Here is a 17,289-nt window from a genome sequence, read left to right on the forward strand (position 1 = left end):
TCAAAAGCATCCATTCTTCGGCGATCAACTATGTATGCTACCTTTTTCAAAATTACTATTTTTATTGAAAGAATTTCAATTATAAGGGGTGGGGGAAAGTGTTACAAAGGGGGGGGGGAGAGGGGAAGAGCAAAGGTGTTTATAAGAAAGAGAGAGAGAGAGAGCTCCTTGGAGGAAAAGAGGGAATAAATACCTTGCCCGTGTTTTAAGCAAAAGGACAGGACCCTTGTGAGAATGATGAAACCGAGTGTCTTGTTTGTTTCCCTAATTCTGAGTTTATCTTTGGCAAATATAGTCTATTTTATAGGTCCAAAACAGTCTTCGTAGAAGAGGCTATAATTACAGTTTGCTAGAAACACAAGGTTAGTGTCCTGATTGTTATGTTAAGCATTAGAAGGTCAGGAAATTTTATCCATGCTTTCCAGGCAGGACTGAGAGAGACCCCAGAGCAAACCCACCTTGAGGAATCTGACCCAGCCTCTCCCCAAATTGCAGCCTTGCTCCTTGGCCACAAATAGACCAAGATAAAGCAGGACTGGGAGAAGCTGGGGGGGGGGGATTCCCTAGTCATCAAGGACTTTGGAATTCAGGCAGGAGTCACCAGATGCACAGATATAGCAAGGGCGACCCCTGATCTGCCAGCAGTGCAGGCGAAAAAGATCTAGGGGTCTTAGCAGACCCCAGTCTGAACATGAGTCAACAGTGCAATGCAATAGCAAAAGTAGTTGATGCATTTCCAGGCTGCGTCAACAGAAGTCTAGTGTCTCAATCACATCCCCTCCAACATGTTGACTCTGGAAACCTGGACACACATCTTCCCAGCCAGTCACATGACCTGCCCAAGACTGACTAGCCCAATATTATATTTTGTTGGAAGCCGCCCAGAGTGGCTGGGGAAGCTTCTCACTGGGCTCCTTTCCTGTCCAGTTATCCCCTCACCTGTCCACACCTGGGCCAACCTGAGACTCTTCTCCCGGCAGCTGGGCGAGGCCTACGGCTCGGTCTTCACCGTCTACCTGGGGCTGCGGCGAGTCGTGGTCTTGAGCAGCTACAAGGTGGTGAAGGAAGCCCTGATGGACCAGGCAGAGGACTTCAATGCGAGAGGGCAGCTGCCGTCCTTCTCCAAGGATTTCCATGAGTACGGTGAGAGGTCCATCCCTGTGGGGAAAGGGGGCTTGGGGCACAGCTCAGTCCATCTTTCTGTCACTCATCAGACATGGGTCTGATGGTAGAGTGCCAACCTGCTGCCCTCCATCTGGTTTGGACTACAATTCCAATCAGTGCCAGCTAGGGATGGACCGATAGGACTCGAACCCATGGCTTCAAGTTACAAGAAAGTTGATTCTGACTAATCATCAGGAAGAACTAACTGATGGGAAGAGCGGTTAGTGGAACAGTCTCCCCCCAGAGGTTGTGAACTCACCTTCCTTGAAGAAGAAGAGTTTGGATTTGATATCCCGCTTTATCACTCCCCTTCAGGAGTCTCAAAGCGGCTAACATTCTCCTTTCCCTTCCTCCCCCACAACAAACACTCTGTGAGGTGAGTGGGGCTGAGAGACTTCAAAGAAGTGTGACTAGCCCAAGGTCACCCAGCAGCTGCATGTGGAGGAGCGGAGACGCGAACCCGGTTCTCCAGATTACGAGTCCACTGCTCTTTTTTTATAAGATATTTATTAAGGTTTTTTCACACATTACAATAAAAAAGGAAAAAGAAAAATGCAAAATAAAAACAGTTAAAAAGACATTAATTTTCCGATTCTTATTTTCCTTAAGCTTATTTCCCCGGACCTCCTCATACCTCCGTTTTTTGTATTCCACTTAAATTTATTAGTTCAGCATATCCTTACCATTAAGCTTTTACCCATTTATAAGCCTTTTTTCATATTCTCTTAAAGCATTACAGCTAGAAACCACTTAATTTCTATCCAACATCATTCTAACATTCATTAATTTTACAATATTTCTGTAAGTAATCTTTAAATTTCTTCCAATCTTCTTCCATCGACTCTTCTTCCTGGTCCTGGATTCTGCCAGTCATTTCTGCCAATTCCATATAGTCTATCACCTTCATCTGCCATTCACAAGTCCACTGCTCTTAACCACCACACCACACTGGCTTTCAAACAGAGGTTGGATGTCCTGGAAGATTTACTTGAGATTCTTACATTATAGGGAGTTGGAGCAGGTGAGTCTTGGGCTCCCTTCCAACTCTACAATTCTATGGTCTGTCAATTTTGGTTTCTATCAGTTTCTCATCTTCCCAACTCTTGATTTCAGTTCCCCTCGTATCCACATTGGTTTGCAAATTATTCATCCACATTTGAGTGCAAGATTCTCTTAACATGCACATTTTTCTTAATAGGTACAACATTGCAAAGCAATTCCCCCAAACCAAAATGCCTTTCACCCACCTTATTTCTGTGACTGTAAGTTGCCATAAGCTGCTTTTAACCTTGTGCTTTAATGTTGCAACCCCCAGCGTTACGCTGGGACCTTAGGGTAAAGGGCGGGTAATTAATGTTTAGATATTGGCATCTGTCTGTCTCTAGAGACAATGGAGTGTGCCTCTGGGGCGAAGGCAAACCATTGTGTTAGCAAACCATTCTGTTAGTGACCTCTCCAGGGCAGAAGCCTGGGCAGTGTACATGGGAGTCCTGGTCTCCACAGAGGACAAGACCCCTCTTGGTCCCACTGATGTGTCCCAAGGAAAGCAGAGCAAGACGTTTGACACCAGCTTGGCTGCAGGAGTTGCCAGAAGGAGGCGTACAAGGCACCATCCAATCACCTTAGGGATTTGTGGGGGGTTTAATCCTTTGCCTTGACTTCTCCTGAAGATATTCCGCAAGGCAGCACTGTTTTAGGACCAGAGTTTTCCTTCTCCTTGATGGGCTCCCTTCCCAGGTGGACGAGCACCACCTGCCCATCACTTCCCTCTACAGCACATGCAGAAACCACCTTCTTGACCATTGGACTCACTCTTGGTCCTGTTTACTCAATCCGCTCAATTCTTATGCATGCTTTATTTTTGAGGCTCTTGACTTGGCTGAAGAACTGCATTGCAAAATTCAGAGACGATTGGATTCGCAGCTGTGTTCCCGTTCTTGGCACATCTCGTAAATACAAACTGAATTGACTTTTTCTCCCCCTTGCCAGCCAACTGGGCCAGATGTTACTGGGAGAGATGCAAGTTCTCATCCCCCAAACAGCTGGAGGGCACCAGGTTGACAAAGGCTGGTTTTACCCAGCCTGGTTTTTTCTTGAAAGCAATGTACTTAGCAACATTTGACTGTCACATAAACAATACCCTTCACAACCACTGTTTATCTCAGCAGTAGAAAGGTTAGGAGAAATTTATGCAGCAAACTGGAGGTCAGGAAATGGGAGGTTGTGGGAGATGTCCCTGGGAAACATAACACATGAATCGGCCAAGGTTTTAAAAGGATGAGTATTGAAGAGACAATCTGTCCCTGTCAAGGAAGAAGGGGGGATATACACAAAAATATTACAATAATCATAATATTGCTTGGCCAGGGCTGACCTTTGCCAACGGTGATCGGTGGAGGCAGCTTCGCAGGTTCAGCCTCACCACCTTGAGGAATTTCGGGATGGGGAAACGGTCCACCGAGGAGCGGATCCAGGAGGAGGCCCGGTGCCTGGCAGAGGAGTTCCGCAAGTTGCAAGGTAGGCCTCTGGAGAAATTCATAATTAAAGGATTGGTCGCCTCTAGAAGACTCTGTGGTGCTTGGTCCACAAGCGTAGCCATTGTGTGCTCTTGCCAAAGACAGACCTTTCCTTCCCTCCTCCTGCCTTCTGTCTCTCCCCACTAGGGACGCCCTTTGACCCCACCGTCGTCATCAGCCGAGCCGTCTCCAACGTCATCTGTTCCATCGTATTTGGGAACAGGTTCCAGTACGACGATGAGAAATTCATCACCTTGAGTGAGCTGATCACGGAACGGTTCCGCGTGGCCAGCCTGCCCCCGTCTCAGGTGAGGGCGGACGGACTGCAACCCCCCCCCCCAATATATCTACCCTTTACTTATTATCGTGGGGTTTTTTAAAAGCAAAGAACTGAAAAGTTAAACAGCATGGAAGGGCAAAAGAGCAAAGACACAGCCCAGTTCCAAAGCATTAATGCATACAAAGCTTATATTTGCAAATAAAGACTATTTATTAGACACAGTATTCCCCTGTGAATTACATCATCACCATCACCATCACCATCACCATCATTAATTTTTAATCCATCATCTTGAATTATAGCAATCTGAAAAATACATTGTTGTTGTTGTTTAGTCGTTTAGTTGTGTCCAACTCTTCGTGACCCCCTGGACCAGAGCATGCCAGGCACTCCTGTCTTCCACTGCCTCCCGCAGTTTGGTCAAAAAACACATATATGGCAACAAACAAGCCATAAACAACAAAAGAAAACAAAAGCAATGGTTTGGCTTTTCTGTTAAGGTCACTTTAAGAATTTCAGCGTCTTTCCATAAGAGTTTGGAAGTTTGATTCAATTAACATATTTTATTCAAATGCATCCCTCTATAGAGTCCAATGTTTCTGAGGTGGTTTTCTAGCACGATATTCCTGGTGTATCAAGGAAATAAACAGAGGCCAAGATCCATCATTATGGATGCTCAAAGTTCTCTCTAGTCTTTTTTTTTTTTAATAAAGATTTTATTCAGTTTTCAAACAAAAAATAGAAAATCACATAACAATTGCATAAAAACCCTTCACCAAAGAAATAACAAACAAGAAAACATACAGTTACACCAACAAACAATATAAGAGAAAAAAGAAAAAGAGGAAAAAACGAAAAAAAACACAACTGTTCATAACACTTTTTTTTATATAACTAACTGGACTTCCTCACATCTCCCTACCCTGCGTCCTTTGTAATAAAAGTACCAGCAAATTATTGCCTTGTTTCATTTCTTAATTTATACCTCTCAAATGTTATATTTCTAAAGAGTTCTCTCTAGTCTTAAATGAGACAGACGTTTGCAAAGGCAGGCTGCACTGAGTGACCACGTCTCTCAATTCTTGTATAAGAATTAAAATCATGCCATCTATCTGTCTGCCTATCTAGTCCTTCAAGCTCTGCCCTAGATATTTTCGCTTATGGAATCTCCCTTCCAGGAGAGCAATTTGCCAAAGCCCTGAATACCAGAAATCCAGATTATTAGGTCAGGGTTCATAAATCTGTGGCAGGAAGGAGCGATTTGTTGCCTAGGGGGCTCAATTTCCCCCCCACCTGACCGCCTTATGTTAAGCAACCACAGCAATGGGCTGAATCCGTCTCTCCAGTTCATTGTGTAGAGTGTTCTCACTCGTGGGCCTTGCAGGGCAGAAGGCAGCGCTGGAATTTCTGAAGCAAAGGGAGGCTTTTGGAAAGGAAAGCCCAAGGACCCATGAGCATGTGCAAAGAGTCAAGGGTCACTTTTCCAGGCAGGCATAAGCCTCAGTGTGGTGTAGTGGTTAAGAGCGGTAGTCTCCTAATCTGGGGAACCGGGTTCGCGTCTCCGCTCCTCCACATGCAGCTGCTGGGTGACCTTGAGCTAGTCACACTTCTCTGAAGTCTCTCAGCCCCACTCACCTCACAGAGTGTTTGTTGTGGGGCAGGAAAGGAAAGGAGAATGTTAGCTGCTTTGAGACTCCTTCGGGTAGTGATAAAACGAGATACCAAATCCAAACTCTTCATCTTCTTCTCAGCATGTGCCTTTTTTTGGGAATCTGAGTTTGCAGGAGACACATACTAAGGTCAGCCAAATGTGGTAACGCCCTTCCATTGCTCCCCATCTTCTTCCCCCGCAGCTGTACAATATTTTCCCAGAGATCATGGAGAAGATCCCCGGATCCCACCACGCAGGCAGCAAATGTTCCCAGGGGATCATCCGCTTCATAGAGGAGAGGATCAAGATGCAGCAGGCCTCGCTGGATCCCTCTGACCCCCACAGCTACATTGACTGCTTCTTAGTCAAGATGGATCAGGTAAGGAATGAACTTCCACATCTCCATCATCTGCCCCCCCCCAAAACGTGCTGTCTGCAGGTTTCAGAGAATTGTGGAATTGGAAGGGACCCCAAGTGGCATCTAGTCTGACCCCCCCTTTCAGTGCAGGCATTATAGCTGACCTCGATCTCTTGGCAGGAAAAGAATAACCCGGCTTCTGAATTTTGCATGGAGAATTTGGTCATGGCCACCTTCAACTTGTTCTTCGCTGGGACGGAGACGATCGGCACCACCCTGAGATATGGATTCCTCACCATGCTGAAGTACCCACAGATTCAAGGTGAGGGCAGAAGGAGGAAACCTATGAGAATCACCTGAACTTCTACAGCTACAGACCAGGCTGTTCCCAGGGTGTGTCCACTGTCGCATGCTGACAGCTTCTGGGAGCCGCAGGTGAGAGAAGAGTGTTGGGTAGGGACCAGAGGCGGACAGAGTACCCCAGAAGGAGTAGGACGTGTCCCCAGCCAGAGGTACTACCACTCCCCTATCACTCCATACGCCCAAAAGGAGGAAAAGCCTAGGGCATCTGGTATCTCCAAATGGTCTCCCATCCAAATGCTAACCAGGCCTGACCCTGCTTAGCTTCCAAGCTCAGACACAGTTGGGTGTGTTCAGGGTAGTATGACTTTGATTGGCTGGCTAAGCCAAGTGAGGGTAGCCTATGGGTCTCAAACCCTCGTTGAGTTAGCAGCTTCCTCTGCAAGCGAAGGCAGGCTCTGGCTGCTGGAGCGGACGAGATCCAAAGTGGGTTCAACGGTCAAATAGGCAGTTTCTGCATGTGCTTTAGAGGGAACCAAGGGGCACTGAGGGGACGCGGGTGGCACTGTGGGTTAAACCACAGAGTATAGGACTTGCCGATCAGAAGCTTGGTGGTTCGTATCCCTGTGACAGAGTGAGCTCCTGTTGCTCGGTCCCTGCTCCTGCCAACCTAGCAGTTCGAAAGCACGTCAAAGTGCAGGTAGATAAATAGGTACCGCTCCGGTGGGAAGGTGTAGTGGATTTGAGTTACTCGTGCATAAACTGTCCCCGTTAGGGAGCTTAATTGCCTGGGTTAAACCGTCCTGACTGCACAGCCCATCTCAGCATGGCTGCCTCAGTCGCTAGCAGAATCTGTCTGTGGGCGTTTCTTAAACCTTTTCCAGCATAAAAGCTGTTTGACCCCCAGTCGTCTCCGCCTCTCACTGCACAGGAGTCTTCTGCGCAGGGAGGCCGTGGCTAGTGGAGGACCTGGGCTCTCCTCACTGATGTCCAGGGAAGAATCCCGGAGCTCTTCCCCCTCTTCTCCCATTTGCCCTCCTGGATCTTTGGTGTTACACTGATTTCCTTCCCCCTCTACCAAGCTGCGTCTCCCCCTGGTGCTGGTACCTTCTCCTGCAGAATCGGGGAGCCTCTCCTCCTTTCGCTCTGATGTCAGTTTCCTGACAGAAGGTAAACGGCGTTTCCGTGCGCTGCTCTGGTTTGCCAGAAGCAGCTTAGTCATGCTGGCCACATGACCCGGAAGCTGTACGCCGGCTCCCTCAGCCAATAAAGCAAGATGAGTGCCGCAACCCCAGAGTCGGCCATGACTGGACCTAATGGTCAGGGGTCCCTTTACCTTTAAGGGGCATTGAAATGACTTCTGATGGGTGGGAGAAGGGAATGCTTGCTAAAGAATGACAAGGGGAGAGTGTGTTAGATCACTGCCAGCTTTTGATACTGGATAGTAGCTCACAGCCTACTTGAAGTTGGACATTCCTGCCCTACACAAATCAGGACTGAGGTCCCTAAGATGGTTGGGTGACACCTTGTACGCCACCTTCCTGCAACTCCCGCAGCCCAGCTGGTACCAAACGTCGTGCTCTGCTTTCCTTTGGACCACATCAGGAAGGCCGAAAGGGGGGTCTTGTCATCTGAGCAGCCCAGGACCTCCAGACACGCTGCCCAGGCTTGCGCCCTGGGGAGGTCACTTTGGTGCTCCTAACACAGCCGTTTGACTTCACCCCTGGTGGCACACTCCATTGTCTCTCAAGATGGTCAGATGCCAAGAACAGATCAAGCTGATGGTGGAAGGCAACAGCCCAAACTTAAGTGCACTCTTCTCCATGGAGGGCTGTGTGGACCATGTACACCACCTTGATTTCCATGGAGGAAAAGGTGATCTATGAATGCAGTAAGATAAAGAAACAGGCAATTTCCACCCTCAAGGGAAGCCCCAAATAGACGTGACTGTAGTAGTCAAGATGTGAGATTAACGGGACATGTAGTTCCGTCCTGGCGAGATTAACATCATCTAGAAAAAGGTTACCGTATTTTTCGCTCTATAAGATGCAACAGACCACAAGACGCACCTAGTTTTTGGAGGAGGAAAACAAGAAAAAAAATATTCTGAATCCCAGAAGCCAGAACAGCAAGAGGGATCGCTGTGCAGTGAAAGCAGCAATCCCTCTTGATGTTCTGGCTTCTGGGATAGCTGCGCAGCCTGCATTCGCTCCATAAGACGCACACACATTTCCCCTTACTTTTTAGGAGGGAAAAAGTGAGTCTTATAGAGCATGCTCTGGTCCACGGGGTCACGAAGAGTCGGACACGACTAAACGACTAAACAACAACATAGAGCAAAAAATACCGTATACACACAGTTCCCAGAGGAGAGGGATTTGTGCCCATGGCCCCTCCATCTTGTCCTCCCTCCATCCCCAAAAATGTCCCAGTGAAAGGGTGTCAAGAGAGAAAGGCACAGTGCTATCCTGATTGTGAACAGGTGCTCAGTCATAGAATGATGGTATTGTACAGTTGTAAGGGACCCAAAAGGTTATCTTGCTCAGCTCCCTGTGACACAGGAATTGTTCTCTTTTCCCCAAGAAAAACTCCACGAGGAAATCGATCGAGTGATTGGGAGGGACCGGACCCCAGCCAGTGAGGACAGGAACAAAATGCCCTATATGGAGGCTGTCTTGCACGAGATCCAGCGATTCAGCGATATCCTACCCATGAATCTTCCCCGCATGGCCAGGAAAGACATCCACTTCAGGGGTTATGTCATCCCCAAGGTAAGATTCCCAGCAGGGGTGGAGGGATCAGGATCCAGCCTTCGGGCCCTCCATGCAACTGGTCTGAAACTCCTGGGTCAGGGCGGGGACAGGATTTGAGCTCAGTGCCTCCCATGTCACACCTGGACTTGCCTTGGAAAGGTATTTATCCACAGGAGTCAGTTCTCCACCTGTGAAATGGGTATATTTCAAAGCTCCCAGGAAGCTGCCTTATCTGTCTGCCAGGATGCTTGTCCATCTGGATCTTTTTAATACTACTAAATGATGTAAAGTGCAGGGAAGATTTTGAAACAAAATAAACACTGGGTTTCTCTAGAGTTGGAATGCTGCTGCTGACAAGCCAATAATCATAGAATTAAAGAGTCCGAAGGGACCCAAAGGGTCACTGTCTTCAACCACCTGCAATGAATTAGTGGAATGAGGTCTGTGGGGCGCTAACTTTAAAGGTGACTAATCCAGAATGCGGCAGCTAGACTGGTGACTGAGAAAGGCTGCCGGGAACATATAACACCAGGCCTAAAGGATCTTCGCTGGCTCCCAGTACGTTTCCGAGCACAATTCAAAGTGTTGGTGCTTACCTTTAAAGCCCTAAATGGCTTCGGTCCAGTATACCATCGTTCTGCCCGGACACTGAGGTCCAGCTCTGAGGGCCTTCTGGTGGTTCCCTCACTGAAAGAAGTGAGGTTACAGGGAACCAGGCAGAGGGCCTTCTCGGTGGTGGCACCCACCCTGTGGAACACCCTCCCATCAGATGTGAAGGAAATAAATAACTACAGTGGTACCTCGGGTTAAGAACTTAATTCGTTCTGGAGGTACATCATTAACCTGAAACTGTGTGTGTGTGTGTGTGTGTGTGTGTGTGTATATATATATATATATATATATGCTTTCGTAGATTTTCACGGGTACAGGAATGCAGGTTTTGGTGTCTTCGGGTGTCTTCCCGTGTAAGAGTTGGGGTGTCTAGGCGACGTTTCGACGAGGTCTCACTCGTCATCTTCAGGCTGGTGCTTACGGCTTCTTGTTACTGGAACAGAGCAGGATCTCAGTGTTTGAGTTCCTATAAATACTGTTGAGGGGGTGTGGTGTATTCTGGGCAGAGAGGAAGTTCCCAGGATAGTGTGACTTTTCTTCTTTTGTTCCTTAATTACTTGAGGGATATCTTGAGTGATTTCTTGAGTGATATTCTGAGTACCACTTAGGAGGGTCATTAAGAGTGGATTAGTTGCTAAAGCTTTCGTGTCTTGACCTCTTGAACTTGTGAAGAGTTTTTCTGAGAAGATGGCTGTACTGCACTTAATTGTGCTCTGGCTTGGCTTCGTGTATAGGGGCGAGCTGTGGTTTTGTGCCCTGTGCCAGTCAGATCTGTGTAGGGATTGCAGGGGGGTGTAGCATCCGGAGGTGCCACTATGGTTTGGCTACTGGATGGTGTCTGTAATTTATCTGTGGAGAGGGTCTGGGTTTGGGTCTGGTGTGGTTGATTGGTGATGGTGTTCTGTGTGCCTCTGGTTCTGGTGTCGGTTTTTGTGGGGAGGGCTAATTTCCAGATGTCTGGCAGGCGGGACGTGTCGTCACGCTTGTTCATGTTGTGAGGGTGTTTCTCTATCTCGATGGCTTCCATGATTATTCTCTTGTGGTGATGTTCCATGTTAAAGAGCAATTTGGAATCTGCAAAATTAATTTCGTGTCCTGTTTCTTTCATGTGTTGGAAAAGAGAGGAAGTTCTTTCTTCTTTTTTGACGGCATTCTTGTGTTCTGCGATACGTGCATTTATTCGTCTGTTTGTTTGTCCAATGTACGTGGCTGGGCAGACTTTGCAGGGTATTTCATAGACCCCTTGGTTTTCCAACTGGATTTTATCTTTGGGGTTTCTGAGGATATTGGCTATTTTTTGGTTGGTGCAAAAGGCTGTTTTGATATTGTGTTTATGGAGGATTTTGCTAATTTTATCTGTAGTGCCCTTGATATAAGGAAGGAGGGCCATGCCATTGTTTTCTTCTGTGTCTTGGTTTTTGGGGGGTGTTTCTTTTTGGATTAGCTTCGTAACCCTGTTTTGCTGGTATCCATTGGCGATTAACACATTTGAGAGATTCTGTAACTCAGTTGTCAAGTGGTCTTTGTCAGCCAGGCGTTTGGTTCTGGAGATGAGAGTCTTGGCTACGGAGTTTATTTGTGCAGGGTGGTGGTGTGATTGTGCATGTAAGTAGCGGTTGGTGTGTGTTTTTTTCCGGTAGATGGTGTGTCCTAGGGAGCCATCAGGTTTTTTGTAGATTAGGACGTCAAGGAAGGGAAGTTGGTTGTTGGCTTCTATTTCCATAGTGAATTGTATTTTGGGGTGTAGGCTGTTGAGATGTGTGAGGAAGCTATCTAGTTTTTCTTTCCCGTGTGGCCAAATTACAAAGGTGTCGTCAACATATCTGAGCCAGAGTTTGGGTTTGTGTTCTGACTTGTCTAAAGCATTGGTTTCAAAGTGTTCCATGTACAGATTTGCGATGACCGGTGAGAGGGGTGATCCCATAGGTGCTCCTTCTATCTGTTTGTATCTTTGTCCATTGTGGATGAAGTACGTGTTGGTTAGGCAGTGGTTGGTCAGGTCCAGGATGTATTCGGGGGGATTGTATTTGTTTTGGATGGCTGTCAAGGCTTCATTAATGGGCACTTGTGTGAAGAGAGATACAACATCGAAGCTCACAAGTAGGTCATCGGGATGTAGGTTTTGCTTCTTTATTGTTTCTATGAACTGGAAGGAGTTAGTAACGTGTGAAGCGATGGATTCTGCATAGGGCTGAAGTTGCTTAGCGAGAAATTTAGCGAGATTTTGTAGAGGTGAGCCTATGGAACATCACCACAAGAGAATAATCATGGAAGCCATCGAGATAGAGAAACACCCTCACAACATGAACAAGCGTGACGACACGTCCCGCCTGCCAGACATCTGGAAATTAGCCCTCCCCACAAAAACCGACACCAGAACCAGAGGCACACAGAACACCATCACCAATCAACCACACCAGACCCAAACCCAGACCCTCTCCACAGATAAATTACAGACACCATCCAGTAGCCAAACCATAGTGGCACCTCCGGATGCTACACCCCCCTGCAATCCCTACACAGATCTGACTGGCACAGGGCACAAAACCACAGCTCGCCCCTATACACGAAGCCAAGCCAGAGCACAATTAAGTGCAGTACAGCCATCTTCTCAGAAAAACTCTTCACAAGTTCAAGAGGTCAAGACACGAAAGCTTTAGCAACTAATCCACTCTTAATGACCCTCCTAAGTGGTACTCAGAATATCACTCAAGAAATCACTCAAGATATCCCTCAAGTAATTAAGGAACAAAAGAAGAAAAGTCACACTATCCTGGGAACTTCCTCTCTGCCCAGAATACACCACACCCCCTCAACAGTATTTATAGGAACTCAAACACTGAGATCCTGCTCTGTTCCAGTAACAAGAAGCCGTAAGCACCAGCCTGAAGATGACGAGTGAGACCTCGTCGAAACGTCGCCTAGACACCCCAACTCTTACACGGGAAGACACCCGAAGACACCAAAACCTGCATATATATATATATATATATATATATACATATAATTTATTTATTTAACATAATTATTACAAAATGTAAGCAAAATATTGCAAATACTTACATATTTTAAATAAGGACACATTTATAAAAAAGAGAAAAAAGAAGAAAAAATAGAGAGAGAAAAGAAGATATTCTACAAATATCTCAATATGAAAATATTAATAAAATTTCATTGATTGACCTGAAACTGTTCTTAACCTGAGGTACCACTTTAGCTAACGGGGCCTCCCGCTGCCGCCGCACCACCGGAGCACAATTTCTGTTCTCATCCTGAAGCAAAGTTCTTAACCCGAGGTACTATTTCTGGCTTAGTGGAGTCTGTAACCTGAAGCGTCTGTAAGCTGAAGCGTCTGTAACCCGAGGTACCACTGTATATGATTCTCCTAGGGGACCTACATCTATCCTTTGCTGAGCAGCGTTCACTATGACTCAGAGCAGCACTCCAACCCTCAAGAGTTTGACCCAGGGAGATTCTTGGATAGCCAAGGCTGCTTCAAGAAGGTGGAGGCGTTCATGCCTTTCTCAGCAGGTACGTGGGGAGGGAGGGGTCTCCTTCCATTCCAATGGGAGGGGAGTGGGGAGCGGCGTTGGTGGGTGGTCTCCTATGAGATTCATTTCCAGCCGGTCCTTCCCAGGAGGGTCAGAGAAAGGAACCTCTGTTCTGGTCCTACTTGACTTGGCTTCTCACAAGCATCTGGGGGCCACTGGGAGAACAGGATGCAGGGCTGGGGGGCCTGATCCTGCAGGGCTCTCCTGCGTTGTACCTGCCAAGGACAGCGTGGGAGAGGGGCTGGGTTGACCACTTATCAACCTGTTGCTGTACACCCCATTGAAAGACTACATTACAAACAGGAGTCTTGGTTGACCACAAACTTGACATGAGCCAACAGTGTGACGTGGCAGTTAAAAAAGCCAATGCAATTCTGGGCTGCATCAATAGGAGTATAGCATCTAGATCAAGGGAAGTCATAGTGCCACTGTATTCTGCTCTGGTCAGACCTCACCTGGAGTACTGTGTCCAGTTCTGGGCACCACAGTTCAAGAAGGACACTGACAAACTGGAACGTGTCCAGAGGAGGGCAACCAAAATGGTCAAAGGCCTGGAAACGATGCCTTATGAGGAACGGCTAAGGGAGCTGGGCATGTTTAGCCTGGAGAAGAGGAGGTTAAGGGGTGATATGATAGCCATGTTCAAATATATAAAAGGATGTCACATAGAGGAGGGAGAAAGGTTGTTTTCTGCTGCTCCAGAGAAGTGGACACGGAGCAATGGATCCAAACGACAAGAAAGAAGATTCCACCTAAACATTAGGAAGAACTTCCTGACAGTAAGAGCTGTTTGACAGTGGAATTTGCTGCCAAGGAGTGTGGTGGAGTCTCCTACTTTGGAGGTCTTTAAGCAGAGGCTTGACAACCATATGTCAGGAGTGCTCTGATGGTGTTTCCTGCTTGGCAGGGGGTTGGACTCGATGGCCCTTGTGGTCTCTTCCAACTCTAGGATTCTATGATTCTATGAAACACCCCACCCAATGCAAGGGGCCACAGATAGAGGCCAAAGAGGAACATTTTTGCCTGGCACCTAAAGATTTATAATGAAGGCACCAAGTGAGACTCCCTGTATAGCGCATCCCAGAAACGGGGAGCCACTGCAGAAAAGGCCCCGTTCCCATGTTGCCACCCTCTGGACCTCTCATGGAAGGGGCCCTGTTTCAACCGTGACTCTTCCAGCGCATCTTTTCACCTATCCAGTGGCGTAGCGTGGGGAGTGTAGGGGGGGCCGACCGCACCGGGCACAACATCTGAGGGGGCGCACTCGCACTCGCAGCTCTCTGCCCCTACCTGGCTCACTCACTCTCTCTCACTGCAGTGCTGGCTGTGCAAATCCGATCTGAGCCGCTGGGTCGCTGCCCACTGTGGAGGGGGTGGGTGCCAGGCGTGCGGTGCGGAGAGAGAGCGAGGGACTATCTGGGGGAGGGACAGTGCAGCGGCCGCCCAGCGCAGCGCTGAGCGTGGGAGAGAACCACACCAGACCAGACCAGGCAGCAGCAAGAAGAAGCTGGCAGCGGCGGCAGGTTAGGGGTTAGGGGGCGCAAATTACTTGCCTTGCCCCAGGTTAGGGGGCGCAAATTACTTGCCTTGCCCCGGGTTAGGGAGCGCAAATTACTTGCCTTGCCCTGGGTGCTGACAACCCACGCTACGCCACTGCACCTATCAGCCATTTAACACTTTCTTTTAATGCCTATGCATCATATTACAGTATTGATGTATTACAGTATTTTAATATTTTTTGGGAAGCCGCCCAGAGTGGCTGGGGAAGCCCAGCCAGATGGGCGGGGTATAAATAATAAATTATTATTATTATTATTATTATTATTATTATTATTATTATTATTAGCTATTGATCAACGTACCTATGAGTAATTGTTCCTACTAAATCTGTTTGAAAGCCAGTGTGGTGTAGTGGTTAAGAGTGGTAGACTCGTAATCTGGTGAACTGGGTTTGCGTCTCCGCTCCTCCACATGCAGCTGCTGGGTGACCTTGGGCCAGTCACACTTCTCTGAAGTCTCTCAGCCTCACTCACCTCACAGAGTGTTTTTAAAAAATGCTTTATTGGTTTTAAAACCGTACAACAGAAATAATCCATAGATGTTAAAGACGAAATGAAAACATACCATGGTTCATTCCTTTCTTCTTCTTCTTCTTTTTATTGATTTTTTAAAAATAAATTTTATTAGTATTTTCCAAACAACACCACCATGAAAGATATCAAAAAATAACAATGCACAACACACAAAAACCAGCATTTGAAAACTAAAGAAAGCAGCAACAACAACAACAAATCCATATCTTACAAGTTAATATTATAAACACTAAAACAACAACGACAAGAAATTGACTTCCACCAATCCCACAGCACCTCCTTTATCTCTCATCGTGTCTTCCTGTTTTCCTGTTTTCTTTATCATCTCTATCCTAATATCTCGATATAAATCCTTCATTCCTTAATTAATACTTGTTTCTAAAGGAAATTCCTAAAGCACCCCAAGAAAGCGGCAGAAGAACGGAAACGTCTTCCACGGGGGAATAAATTCGAGGGTGGGTTTTGTCAGAGGGCTCCTTCCACCTGCCTGACAGATTTTGCGTTTTTCTCTTGGCAGGGAAGCGTATCTGCATGGGCGAAGGCTTGGCCCGCATGGAGCTGTTCCTCTTCTTCACCACCATCCTGCAGGCCTTCACCCTCCAGTCCCCTGTGCCCCCCAGCCAGATCAGCCTCGCACCGGCGGCCGTGGGCCTTGGGAAGGTGCCCCCAAAATACCAGCTGTCAGCGTCCTGGCGCCAACACTGATCTCTCCCTTCCTGTGTTGCGGCACAAGGAGATCTCGGATTCTCTCCCAGTACCTCTGCACTCCTGAGAGATTGGCCGTAAAGTAGGAAAGCCCTCTCTTTGAAGGCCTGTCCGTTCAAGGAGGAGAAGGAAGACCCCAACTCACCTGGTGGACTTGAACTGTTTTGCAAAAATGTGCTTCTTAGGCAATTGTGCATACGAAAAAGGCAATGTTAGGAGAAATTTGCAATAAATGGTTGATGAATTTTCAGGAAACTGATATGGAGGGCACCAGGTTGTGGAAGACTGGATTAGGGATTTGATTTCCTTATTAAAAAATTCATTTTATAATGTACATAAAACACAGAGAACAGTTATAACAAGAGATGGGAATGAAAAGATGAAAAACAAAATTTTAAGAGAGGCACATGGGTCACCATAACAAAGTCCAAGCAAAAAAGACTGACTTCCAAGGCTAGTTCCAGATCTGCCGGGCTGGGGAGAAGGGTTATCTTGAGAAAGAGGCATCCTTTGTATATGTAATAAAGAAATGCCAAGTCATATGAAGAGCCTTGTCAAACTCTCAAATGATTCACAGCTTTCTTCATTATCGCTATATTCCACACTGAGCGTTGCCAAGCACCCAGTGTAAGATTTTGTAATGACTATTCAAGTTGCCAAGATCATATATTAGACCAATTCCCTTGGCAATGTATCTACATTGGTATCATCAAAAATATTCATGTTTTGGAGACAGGTTGCACACCAGTGAATCTTGATGTCTGGTTCTGTTTATCATAAATATTCAAAGCTTACAATGTAGAACTAGTTTGTAAAACTCTTTTTCTAGATTTGTTGGCTGTGGATAGGTTGACCATTGCTCAAGGATGGAGAAATAGGCCAGACTTTCCCCTTCACATTCACTTTCAGAAGGCTCTATGTATCACGATTTCAGACATGTTTATTCATTTGAGGCACTGCCCAGCCAATAGCCTATGCTGTCATGTACCATATTTTTCCGTGTATAACATGCCCCCCATGTATACAACACCCCCTTTTGGGGGGGGACTCCAAATTAAGAAAGTGGGGGATACACTTGTTCTTCTTCTTCTTCAATCACTCGTAGCTGAGTAAGATTGTCTTCCATAAACACGGTTTTAACAATGAGTCCGTAAGTGACTGTGGAGGCCAATTCTGGATCCACACGTCCTTCCACAGTGGGGACATTGGTTCCTGGGAGGGATTTGATCACGGTGTGGATTTGCCAGCGTGCCTTCCTCTTAGCACATTTCTCCCTTGCGTTCTGAGTTTGAGTGTCTTCAAAGTC

The 17,289-nt window shown here is 46.9% G+C and overlaps 1 protein-coding gene across 1 annotated transcript; it reads left to right on the plus strand.

Annotated features, from left to right (window-relative positions):
* Positions 1-785: 785 nt before the first annotated feature.
* On the plus strand, positions 786-16,578 carry LOC310711106 (cytochrome P450 2F3-like; the record flags this gene model as incomplete). Its single annotated transcript, XM_083512578.1, has 8 exons — positions 786-1,143; positions 3,532-3,681; positions 3,828-3,988; positions 5,814-5,990; positions 6,150-6,291; positions 8,853-9,040; positions 13,024-13,165; positions 15,796-16,578. 8 exons carry the CDS (start codon positions 786-788, stop codon positions 15,981-15,983), a joined length of 1,506 nt encoding a protein of 501 aa, XP_083368704.1. The 3' UTR covers positions 15,984-16,578.
* Positions 16,579-17,289: the final 711 nt, after the last annotated feature.

This window comes from Podarcis liolepis (assembly GCF_965112155.1).
Source record: "Podarcis liolepis genome assembly, chromosome: 7".
In the NCBI taxonomy this organism is placed as follows: Eukaryota; Metazoa; Chordata; class Lepidosauria; order Squamata; family Lacertidae; genus Podarcis; species Podarcis liolepis.